The sequence below is a fragment of the Micropterus dolomieu genome, linkage group LG04, assembly GCF_021292245.1.
Source record: "Micropterus dolomieu isolate WLL.071019.BEF.003 ecotype Adirondacks linkage group LG04, ASM2129224v1, whole genome shotgun sequence".
NCBI classification, from domain to species: domain Eukaryota; kingdom Metazoa; phylum Chordata; class Actinopteri; order Centrarchiformes; family Centrarchidae; genus Micropterus; species Micropterus dolomieu.
The window spans coordinates 3355444-3367865 of record NC_060153.1 but is presented as its reverse complement, the minus strand read 5'-3'; the positions used below and the strand labels follow the sequence as shown (position 1 = coordinate 3367865).

The 12422-nt window shown below is 39.3% G+C and overlaps 1 protein-coding gene across 3 annotated transcripts; it reads left to right on the top strand.

The window, feature by feature from the left end:
• The first annotated feature begins 282 nt into the window (after positions 1 to 282).
• Positions 283 to 11847, top strand: iqce (IQ motif containing E). 3 transcript variants are annotated; one of them, XM_046047768.1, is made up of 22 exons: positions 283 to 696; positions 1326 to 1361; positions 1546 to 1591; positions 1696 to 1845; positions 2239 to 2340; positions 2578 to 2648; positions 3077 to 3190; positions 3279 to 3329; positions 3421 to 3491; positions 3575 to 3647; positions 3938 to 3978; positions 4578 to 4729; positions 5437 to 5492; positions 5605 to 5834; positions 6055 to 6162; positions 7081 to 7342; positions 7461 to 7547; positions 8804 to 8931; positions 9025 to 9107; positions 10224 to 10322; positions 10636 to 10769; positions 11062 to 11847. In XM_046047768.1, exons 1-21 carry the CDS (start codon positions 625 to 627, stop codon positions 10755 to 10757), a joined length of 2154 nt encoding a protein of 717 aa, XP_045903724.1. In that variant the 5' UTR covers positions 283 to 624; the 3' UTR covers positions 10758 to 10769; positions 11062 to 11847. The 3 variants fall into 3 exon arrangements, with proteins under 3 accessions (XP_045903724.1, XP_045903722.1, XP_045903721.1); XM_046047766.1 differs by having other exon boundaries at positions 10801 to 11847; XM_046047765.1 differs by having other exon boundaries at positions 10636 to 11847.
• Positions 11848 to 12422: the final 575 nt, after the last annotated feature.

Genomic DNA, 12422 nt, shown 5'->3' with positions numbered 1-12422 from the left:
ACCACTGTCAAGCTAATCAAAGCTCAAAATACACAACAGAATTGAATTTTCACAAAAAACTTTTATTGAAATACATGTTGCCTTATTCTTCATAATATTACAGATATTTTCTCTATTTAAAAAAAAATATAATGATAAATCTATAGTAAATTAAAAAAATATTGTACTAACCGTAATTTGACACGTTTACGTCCGTTTATTTTGTTTATACTTTAACTTTGAAGGCATCCTCGCGTGGTTTCCGGACCAACTCTGCCTTTTTCTAGCTGGTTTGACGCAACTCATTAACAGCTGCCTGCCTGGTTGCTAGACGACTCGATCTGCAACACTGGTGTGGAAACAGTAACCTATAGCTACATGGAAAGGAAACAACATTTTAACGGATTTCAGGAAGCTATGATCAACAGTGTCTGTCACCTCATCACCGGCTTCTTACGTGGAGAATATACTGAGTTGCGAAAATCCCAGTTGTAGCATAGCTAACGCCTCTTTTGTTGCCCCATGTTTTTACTACTAGCAAGAGAGGGGCGACCTGAAGTGCGCTTTTTGACTTGGAAAAAATGAGAGGATTACACACAGAGAAAGTCAAGCTTTCCAACTTAACGTAACGTTTGCTTACCAGCTATGATTAGCGCAACTGCTAAGATGTCTCTGGAGGCGAGTGATGTTCAAACAGATGAAGACTGTGAGGAGCTGGTGAGTCCTTAGCTTTGGTTAGGTCAAGAATACAACTGACTTTCTCCCTCTGTCTGTAAATTAGTTGTTTCAGTAAGTGTGAAGTACCTATTGACACACCTGTGTCCGTATTGAGCCTGTAACTCAAAACAGCACGCAACACAGTAGTTTAAATGCCAGTTGTTCACAACACTTGTAGTTATGTCTACTTGTAATGCCTTAGTTGGGATGTGTGCTGAGAGAATTTTAACCACATCCTTCTTGTTTGTTTGTCAGTTGTCTCATATGAAGGACTTTTAGAGGTCTGTAGAGGTTAAAGTGTTGAGTTAAAAATTAAGAAAAATCTCAATCTTAATATAAATAGAATATTTTGTGTAACAGAAAATTTAATCATCTTAATCATACATACCTCAGGTTTATCATGGGACCACCTGTGTGTTCAGAAACTCAGGTTGGGAACTCTGGTTTATGAGAGTTTATGAGGCATAGCCAAATTAAACATAGGCTAAACATTTCAAATCCAAATGTGCATTATTTTTTTGGATTATTGGTAATTGTGGATTAATGTTTTCTCTCTCCCCCCTTTGTCTGTTCAAAACATCCCTTTCTCATTGACATACACTGCTGCCTCACTCTTCTGTCCAACCTAGGATGGCTTCTCCTTCTCTGCTGATATTTCAGAAAAGGTAAACAAATTAACTGTTAATGATGACTTTCTGTGGCACAACACTTCATGTAGTATATCTTTGCACATTTTTGTTTTTCTGCTTGGGTCAATGTCTTGCTTTAGACTTATGTTCTGCCTCACAGAGTTAAATTGATTAATACACCTTTCTTCTGCTTTAACGGCTTTTGTTTGTTAACCATCAGAGAACATCGAGGAAGCGATCTTCTGGCAAGCCTCCTCCTTCTCCAAGTAAGCACCTGCCCAGCTGTTATGTGGATACATTTTTGCAGATACTGTAAAAAAACCATTTTCCAAATTCCATGATTATTAATATGGAGTATGTATATGTGTAGGGTCTCCATACCTCTCCAGTCTGAATGTGAACCCCCGAAGAGCAGCAGTGGCGGCCTGGAGACTGCCGAGGGCCTCCCTGGGGGACACCAGAGGGGATACGCCTGGGGACATTGGCTCAGCTTGCCTCACATCCCTCAGCAACGGCCATGGTAGGCACCTTGAAAACATAACTGAAGCTCCACAGACTGTGCCGAGGCTCAGATGGAAAAAGAAATAGAAAGAGCGAGAGACTCAGTTTGTTCAGATGATAGGTGGTTTGAGACTTTGTAGGTATCCTGCTTTGGGAAACGGATGATTAGCAACTCTGCGAGACTTAAACAATATTCCATTTGACTTGATCTTTCTGGGAAGAAAAATTCAATTCAATTACATTATGCAAACTTGTTATTGGATCCATTGTTATATTGGAAAAATGGATCGTGGAGCTTGAGGGAGTGTTCAAACTACAAAGTGTTCTCTAAAGGTATTAAATGCATGAGGCAGATAGAGTTTTTACTTGTGTTGGGAAATATCTTGAACCTTTCTCTTTACGTCCTTTTCAGATGTGTCCCAGACGCTGAGATCAGAGAGCGACGTCACGCCAGAGCTTCTCCAACAGACCTTGAGCACGAGAAAACACAAACTTCTCCACTCTGGATCCAATGGTGAGAGAATGTGTAGGTGTGTCCGAATAAGAGATTACATGAGGAAAAGTAGACACAGTTGACGCTGAAGGTCAGGTTTTGTGCTGAGGATGGGAGACGGTATCAGAAAACAGACATAGTGAGGGTGGTATTATGATATCACCACCATCAGGTGTTTCATAACTGCAAAGTGAGAATATGTCTCAGTCTGTTTGAGGGATTATTTACCATCTCCCAATTTCTCCCTCTGTGTTGCAGGTTTCACCTTTGGCACAGGTGACCACAGAGAGAAGGAGGACATGTATGATGAGATTATTCGCCTCAAAAAGGTAAAGAGTTACAAAAATTAAAGTTGTGTATTCAGTTTGTTCTCAAATTCACGTTATGCATACAGGAAAAAACACACTGATAGAAAACATTGTGTATCAGGGTGGTGTGATTTAAAAAAAAACAAAAAAAAAAACAAAAAAAAAAAACTGCGGGCGAGTTCGGCGTCACACGTCAGTGTAACGTGACGTGTGCACTGTGCCTCTCTGGTCTGCCGAAATGCATTAAATGCCTTCTAGTTCCAGTGTGCTTTTCTGTAGCTAACTTACACATTTATTCCTGCAGAAGGGGAAAATGGGAGTTTAGACAACTTTATTTAGATTTGGCATCTCAGGATTTTCTCTATAGGATATGCTCTCTTTATATGTTGTAACTTTTCATTTTATGCATTTCTTAGTGTGTGATTAATCACTAGTGCTGTTCTCTGCAGAGTCTCCAGGCACAGAAGTCTGACAACCAGCAAATGAAAGCTAAACTTCGCCGCCTGGAGGAAGAAAATGCTAAAAGAGAGAAACAGATAGAAGAACTGTTGGATCCCACTAAAGTAGGATCACTAAATTGTTTCAGTGTGTTGTTTTGAACAACAGAAACATTTGGGGGAAAAAAAGTTAAAACATTTTTCTACTGTACAGGGATCTGAATATACTCGTAGTTTGGTGGATAAGAAAAAAGAAGGGAGTGTGGTGAGTACGTCCAGTCTGTTGATGAACATGTCATATATTATTTTCATATTGATTTTATACAGATTTTAAAAAATTGATTTTATCCATCAAGGTTCTAAATGGGCTGAAACAGAGAATCCTGAAGCTGGAGCAGCAGTGTAGAGAGAAAGAAAATGCCCTCAGGTACACTTTTCCACCTTTGCATAAGTCCACTTGGTTTATGTGTGCACCAGTGTAATGTTAGGTTCTTCACTTTATGCCCCCAGTAAACTACAAAGTGAGCTGAGGACCACCAACCTGGAGGAGCTGAAGATCACAGTAGAAACCTACTATGACGAGGTAACAACTATACCTCAAAATATAAAATGTCTGCTTTTTGTTGTTTTTCCACCTAAATGTTAAACTAAAAAATCTTTTGCCATGTTACCGCATACAGATTTTCCCAAAGCAGAAAACCTAATTCAACTATCAATGTAATGAGAGTCAGAATTTTACACTAAATATTGTGTTTGGATGAAAGAAGCGCTCCGCTCTGTGTTTGCATCACTTTTACTTTGGTTGCAGAGTGTGCGAACTCAGCTGTGGAAAAGGAAATCCCACCTAACGTGTTTGTGTGGCTCGCCTTTCAGATCCAGAGGCTGAGGGTGCTTCAAGAAGCTGCAGAGAAAAGGTATGCAACTGCTTAATTTCCATGTTTGTTTATGCTAGAGGACAAATTGTGACATAGAAAGTTGTAACAAAATATTTTTACCCGTTTCAGCTCAGGGCCGTGACCCTGAATTAAACTGTATTTGTATTGACCCGAATGTGTAAAGGTGGACCATCAGACTTGGATCTGGTCCAAACTGTAATCCTGTACTTGTTTTTGGCAGTGACTTCTTCCCCTCTACTGTTATTTATCTCTTGGGTACTTTGACATGATTGTAGATTTTTGGGTGAGTGCTGGTTGTTGCATTTACTTTTCATAAGGCTATCAAATAATCAAAAGAAATACTATAAACAAGTGTAAAGATTGATTGATAAGATTTCGCTTTTGCAGAACTGAAATTAGACAGTTGTGATTATTGAGTGATTTAGATCTTTGTCAAATATATGGTGAATGAGTGTGTAGTCAGAGATTTTAATCCTGGGTGTAAGGAATGTCCACACAGATTAGTCAAAGGAATTGGGTTGCAGGATTTGTAATAACTGTTTAAAAATACTGTCATACGTGCATTTATTATCCATATCTTTCTCATGAAATCCCTCCCTTCCTCTGTCTGTCTACAGTAGTCGAGCAGAGAGTAAATGCTCCCAGAAGCAGCAGAAAGCTTTAAGCGCCACGGTTCATCGTCTGTCTGAGAACCTGAAGCAGCTCCAACAGGAGAACACAGCGCTCAGAGAGGAGCTCAACACTGACAGTCCTACAGGAGGAATCAAAGGTCTTTTCTTACGCAACAAACCCACACAGACAGCCTTGTCCCTTAGACTTCTAAAACTTACCAGATTAAAAGATATTTATTTTTTTATTTATGCGTTTAATCAATTTCTAGGTTTCTTTTGCTGGATACAGGTCTAAATGTGACACCTTTTACTCTGCTCACTCCATCTTTCTTGGTTTACTTTCCTCCCTGTTCTGCTGTGCATGAGTGCTAGTGATCACAGTGTGTTAAGTCAGTGGAAACTTACTGTGTCGAAAATTTTGTGATGTGTCGAAACAATTATGAAAGCTGGAGGTGAATAATGACATTAACAAAACTGTATTCCATACAGAGGACTGTATACAATATCAGGGAAATAGAGAAATATACTCAAATGTATTTTCCACATTGATTGCATTAGTGGATAGACTTTTAGGCTCTTCATTTCTGCAGAAAACACAACCGTATAGGGAATCAGACTTGTTAAAACTTATATTATGGTTTATCATGAATCCATAATCCATAACCATTAATCAACAATTTAATTAATCAAGTTCTATAGAGTTAACTTTGTTGTTGAGACAGAATTCGGGAATCATTTATTTAAAATTGCATCAATTTCAAAACCTGCATTAAAAGATGAAAGATCATGGAGGTGTTGTATTCTGTTTTGTAATGCTTGTGTGTGTGTGTGTGTGTGTGTGTGTGTGTGTGTGTGTGTCCCTTAGGTTACAGAGAGTGGAGTAAACAGAGACTGTTGAGACGGCTGTTGGAAGTTGAGAAGGTGAGAGAAAACTGTAACTAGTTGTCCATGTAAACACAGGCAGTCATCTGTGTCAGGTGTCTTACATGGATAGCAGCTTCATCACACGCCAACCCTTCTCTCCTCCTATCAGAGGCTGGAGGACAGCAGAAGACATGCCCAGTCAGCACAGAGCAGCAACCGATTGGATCGGGAGGTCCAGGCCGTGCCCACTGAAATTTTGGGGTTTACCATGGCAACAGAGGCAGTGGTCTCAGTGGGAACTATCACTGACAAAGGGGAGGAGTTTTCTGATCTGCGAGAGGGCCTCAGCCAATTGGAGAAGGAGAAGGTGGAGCTTCAGCAGATTCTGTCAAGTAAAGAGTGAGTGAGACCTACTCAGTTTACCTGCAGCCTTTATATATATTTTCTAGTGTATCCATTTTAATAAATGTCTCATGACATACACCAAAGGGAAAAAACCTTGGTGTTTTACCAGAATTTAGGTGGAGCTGCATTGTTTTTATTATTACATCAGTGACTGTTGCTATGGGCATAAAGTCACTGGAATTTGTTCTTGAGACTGCTGTGTTTGTGTTTTCAGTGATGAACTGAGACAGTTGAGGACAGAAAGACAAGAATTGGAGAAAGAGACCGAAAGGTGGAAAGCTGAACAGACTAAAGAACGGGACAAAGAGAAACAACAGCATAAGTAAGTTTTTAGTTGTGTGAATGTGCCATTCAGATGATTAGATGATGTGTCATTTGATTCAACTTGCCATACTATGTAGGTAACATCAGTACATCTCTACTATATAGCTCTGCTTTTTTTTTTTTAAATTCAAAAATCAAAAGGCCTCCATATACATGTACATATTCTTTGAATGTGTGGTGGCATTTAAAAGAACTGTCACCCACTGCTGTTGGCACTGACTGCTGTTGGATTTACATCTGAAACAGTCATTTTATGTGGAAATCTACTGATTCACATCCTGCAGATCACAGCTGTTGCCTTTTTCACACAAATGCTTTGTAGTTACATCAAAAATGTCCCAGAGGACACAGTTGGCATCATCATAAAGATCCACAGGAGTATTGTCTGTATTCAAATGATGTCTAAATGTATAACAGCAAGGCAAGAAAGAGAGACGACTGAAAGAGATGTGGCAGTGTGGGTGATGGTCAAATCAATATTATAAAGACATTAAATTGGAAAGAAGAGTTGTTAGCTCTTACAGACTAACATCTTCACTGCCAGCTGGAAATAGTCACTTTTAAATAGGCAGCAATGAAACTGCCAGACATGCAATTGGCAGCCAATGCTATTGCTAACCTATACTAGATGTGTTGGCTGGTGTGTCTGATATGATCAGACAGTAATTGTCAGCTCACTTGCGTCACATTATATGTGCTTCCTACCATGCTGCAATTGCCTGAAATCAAATCTGATTCCATGTATGTGTGAAAAAACCTCTCAGAAAGTAAATTTATATTTACCTTTAAACCAAAGTCATAGGTTTAGAAATCCTAAGCTTGCTAATTGTTAGAGGACTTCCACTATGGCTGCTAGTTGCGTTTTGTCATTTGTTTTTTATTGTTATTATATTATTTATATGTTTGTGTTTCTCAGACAAGAGTTGGACCAATTGTGGGTGAGGATCCAAACTCTGGAGGACAGAAGTAAAGCACAATCTGAGCTCTCCCCTCTCTCTGCCACATTGCATGAGGACACACAGGCTGGAGCAGGCCTGGAAGAGGGAGAAGAGAGGGACACTGGAGGTCAAAAAAAGGAGGAGGAAGATGATGAAGAATTGGGTAAAGATGCAGAGAAGAAAGAAAGAGAGAAAGCAGCGTTTGTCATCCAGACAAACTGGAGGGAGCACAGAAATAGGGTATGTAACTATGTAATTATGTAAAAGAAGTGATTAATGTGTGAGAGAAATATTATATAAAAAATGTCCAGACCCTTTGTCCCAGATTTCTTTTTCTCTCTCTGTGTTCTATCTTAAGGACATGGTGGTGTTGCAGTCAGCATTACGAGGCCACCTCCTGAGAGAGTCACAGCTCAAGGACCTGCTGAAAGACGCTCAGAATAAGGTTTCACCCACACACAAACACTGTTGCCACATACACTGTTACTATATTCAAGTGTTTTTTTTTAAACTAATGGCCACTGTAATAACAAAACAATATTATTTTTTGTGGTGTAATTACAATATTGTTGTTTGTAATGTTAGGCATTTCTTAGCAATATTGTGAGTTGATATCAAGAATGAAGATATGGCTTTCCATTCTGCACAGCATACAGTACTCTCCATCCTTACACCCTCGATTTAGATATTTTGTTTTGTAGGACTTTATCAGTTGCTTCGACACTTCACCACTGCCAGTAGTAGATGTGTTAATTAGATTTTTGTGATTCACATACAGTATTTAGGGAAAAAGAACTTGTAATACAGCAGGGAAGAGAGATGTTGTAGACTGGGCTATCAGTGTGAAACTCTGCACTGTGTATTTCCACTGCTGGACATATTAACTATGCCACTGGGCTCTAAAGCCCTGCTCACTACAGTAACAAACCAGTCACTGGTTCATTGAAGTAGGCCTACTGTACATCTCATCACTAGCCCTCATGGGTAAATGACAGAGACAATTAATAGATATCAACTCATCTTTTTGGCAAGTGCGATTGTCCTTACTAGGTTTTTGTTTAGGAATGTAGCATTTACTGAAGTACAGTTCTTAAGCACAATTTTTAGTTACTTGTACTGGAATTGAATATTTCCATTTTCTGGTTTGTTCTACTTCGCAAACTACACAGCAGTAACTTTATCTAAAGTAATCAAAATTAGATCAACTTTTACCAGCTGCAACATTAAAGTGATAAACACATGAATGCTTCAGTAATTATAATCCTGTTACTAGCGTGCGTTGTTTAACCTGTCGGCAGGGGTAGATGAAGTTGGCTGGCACCGGCCAACCTGATTAGCGGCCCTACCTGACAGACGTGTCATCCTATCTGCAAAGTCAGACCAGTTAACACAAACCATCGTACCACAGAAAGCGAACTTAATTAAGACCTGAGAGCAGAGTAAAGGATGTGGAAATGAATCAGAATTCATGTATGTCATTGACTCAGTATAGGGCAAGTCTGCTAGACATCATTACAAACAGACTTGTGCTGAAAAAAACTCATGAGTTGCAGCTTAGTGAAATTACCACTAGATGGCTCTACAAATCATTTCCTCAAGCATTTTCTCCCTCTGTCTCACCCACTGAACATCCTATATCTCTCTTGTTCTCCTAATTATGTCTCCATGCTGCTCTGTCCCTTCCTCATATTTTCTTTTCAGGCTGTAGTAGCAACCAGGCGTACTGATGTTGCATCCTCCATTGAAGGAGAGCTGGATGTGGTTGCCTTGACGATGATACAGTCTGCATTCAGGGGACACCTGGCTCGGTGTAGTCTTGCAATAGAGAGGTAACTCATGTTTACACACTGAATTGTTAAAAGAAGAGACCCAGTAAAACCTACAGTGCATTTTGTGGCATTATGTGTGTGTTTGTGCATTAGCTCAGGGTTCTCTATGCCTTCAAACAATTTGCCCACGCTGGTACCAAGAAGAGCTCGCTCAACACACACATCCAGCAGAACAGGTGAGGTTCACACATACATTTTTATGATTGAGAAGTGCAAACAAACCAAAAACACATTCAGACTAACCATGTGGTACACAGCATTGCCCACAAAGAAAAAGGTCAATAATACCTGCTGTGTTCAAAGAATTTATTTGTTACATCTATGCCACTGTAAATGTTTGGTGTTGCAAATTAGCAACTGCTAAAAACACTATGGTACACACATTAGATTGCAGTTTTCAGTTTTTCTGTGTTAGATGTATCGGCCCCTAATAAAAATAAACCATAAATAAAAATAAATAATGTATGGTTTCCCTTTGCATTCATGATTGACAGTTTAGTGTCATGTGTGTTTTGGCTAATAATATGGGACTTCTCTCTGCTGGAAATATAGCAAGGCATGTGACATTGACAGAAACCACACCATCAATACAACCACTCAAGAGTGTCAGTCAGAGTTCAGGCTTGTTGTTTGTTGAGTATACAACACCATGGCATCGTCCTGTGCTCAAACTCAAAACCGCTCATCATATCCAACCTGACGTCTTTATGAGTAGTGAAGGATCTCGCTAGCACACTGATCTAATTACAGAGTGCCTGTGTTCTCTGCACCAGACAGCTCTTCTATAGCCTCCATTCAAGAACTGATGAGGATACTCAGCAGCCCTGTTTACCAGTAATGTTGCTACCTCACAGATCTAAAGTTACCAGTGTTTAAGAGCCCTTTTCTAGGCTGCTGCCTAACCTAAATTTACCCGGTTAAACTCCACCACCTTCCCCATCGCTTTCCCCTCCATCTCCCTGACTTTCACATAGCCTGACAGGAGATGGGCGCATAGAGCAGAGCAGCGATGTCAGCGGTTTTCTTTTCTTTTTTTCTTTTTTTCTGCATGCTTACAAATACTGCCCCTGCATTTGAAGTGCAGTGGGCTTCCCTGAGAATTTTTGGACTGTACCAGTTTCAGCTTGTGATCCTCATCTTATTTCTTTGACATTGGTTTGTCATAACTGTAGTTTTGCTGCAATTTTGGTCAAAACATGCAATCATTTGCATCGTCTATACATATATTTTTATGGATGTGTCTGAATTGTGCCTTACTGACTGGTTACTGAAGGTGTTATTTTGTTGCCAAGGTGCCGCATCCCTCCATAAAGACAATGAAAAGTATGGTGGGGAAGAAGACCCCTGGCTTGTCCCTAGCACTAATTCCTCCAGGATGACACCCACAACAGGTTAACAGAGAGAGGACATATCCTTTTTGGTGTTTTGACAGTTAAAAGATCCTTTGATCAGCATGTATATATCCTTAAACCTAATTAGATTTCTCAACATTGATGTAATGTTTGCTGGAGGAAAATATGTAGAAATGAGAGCCAAATCTTTATAAAATCATACATATTTAAATTGAAATATGCATATTGGAAACTGTTTACACCTTCTGTTGTGTGTTTTGTGTCTTTTGTGAGCTGTTTGGGTTAAACATAATTAACAAAATTATACCCAAGTGACTAAGCACAGTTTGTACCTTTTTTGTATCTCCTGCAGATCAAACAGCGCTTTGCACAGCCGAGTCTGGTGGAGCCACTGCAGTTGATTCTGATGATTCTGATGACATAATCGTGTCTCCGTCACGGCCTCTGAGAAGTAGAGAAGTCTTCATCTTATAGGCCTTTAGGGAGGTGTGTGTGTGTGTGTGTGTGTGTGTTGTGTGTGTGTGTGTGTGTGTGTGTGTGTGTGTGTGTGAGAGAGAGAGTACAAGCTGGAATAAATTACACCTGTGTTTCTACATAGAGCTTGTATGTCAGAGACCTCCACACTTTCATCATACTTACCAAAACATTTTGGTTTGGGTTCTTACTGAACCTGCAAATAATAACTGGGATATTCCAGCATTTGTCAGGATAGCATAGAACATATTCAATATTTGCTGTTGGCTGATTGTCATCTGTGTATGCGCTTTTTTCCCTACAGTAACAACCAGTTTTCTGGGAAGGTGACTGCAGAATCTTTTATGACGCACACTTAAGAGGTACATACCTCACTTTGATCATGGGCTTATTTCAGAAACCAAATACTATATGTCGATGCATCCCAGTGTTGACATGAGGCTATAGGATATTCTCTGTTAGTGTAGGAGAAAGCACTCACATGAAGATGAAATAAACAACTCCTTTCATTTTAATATGTTGTTTTTGGTTTATCATTTAAGCCACATGGGCCATTTGAAGTAGTCTTATATATTCTCAGTGATTGTTTTGTTTGCCAAAGTGCCTACTGCATGGATATTCAAATGAAAAATACAGTAATATGGTAAATGTATTAATTTCTCTTAACCTGACACCCCCATTTGAGCCACATAACTGTAAATTCCTCTGGATTTTGCTGGCCTGAAATTACTAGTGAATCATATTTTGACATGCTTGATGTATTAAACGTCAGGACACTAATCTATCATGTATGCTTAATAAATGATGTCTGATTCTGAGGTATGATTGAGGGATGATTCTCAACTGATGCACTATTGAGTCAAACTGTGAATAAATTATATATCAGTCTGCTGCAATACTAAACACACAGTTCGTACAGTGGAGGATACACAGGGAGTCTATCTAATGCCAATAATGTTTCTGCTCTGAAATAGATGAATGATTACATATAATGAGGTCAACAAAGAATGGATGAGTGCAGTTTTCCCCACATGATGTGTGTAACTTAATTTCTGAGCCCTTTTAATAAAATACTGTTTTTATAATAAAACATGCCTGATGTAGTTCTTGCTGGAAAGCAGTGGTAGAAAGTATCCAAGTACCTTTACTCTACTACTTAACTTGAGGAATTCTGTTTACGTCTTAATCCTTCTACTCTACTACATTTCAGAGGGAGATATTGTACTTGTTCCCCCACTACAATTCAGTTCCTTTGAAAACCGAGATTTTACATACAAAACAGAATGAGCCAACAATATAAAGTGCCAAATTAGGGCCACCTTGACCAGCTAAAACATAAAATGCTGCTAACACTTGTAATAATAATCCTATAATATATCAATTTGACAGGCTGTCCTGCCACCTAATGTGTACTTTTACTTTTGCTACTTTAAATACATTTTCATCATTTGATACTGGTATATTTACTTACAGAAAGTAAAACATCGCAACTACTTCTACCACTGGTAATACTGATGCAATAATGTGCAGGTAGCATTTTACTGCAGTAGCTGGCTGCAGTAACTTCTTTATACACAGTTAGGTAGTACAGTCCAGTGATTTCCAACATAGGGCCAGGCCCTCCTCCAAATCTGGACGGTCATGAGATAATTAATGTCATAGGAT

Coding starts and splice junctions, on each gene's coding strand:
- iqce (XM_046047768.1), top strand. CDS start 625: ATGATTAGCGCAACTGCTAAGATGTCTCTGGAGGCGAGTGATGTTCAA. Junction 1,362..1,545: donor CTGCTGATATTTCAGAAAAG/GTAAACAAATTA, acceptor GTTAACCATCAG/AGAACATCGAGGAAGCGATC. Junction 2,649..3,076: donor AGATTATTCGCCTCAAAAAG/GTAAAGAGTTAC, acceptor TGTTCTCTGCAG/AGTCTCCAGGCACAGAAGTC.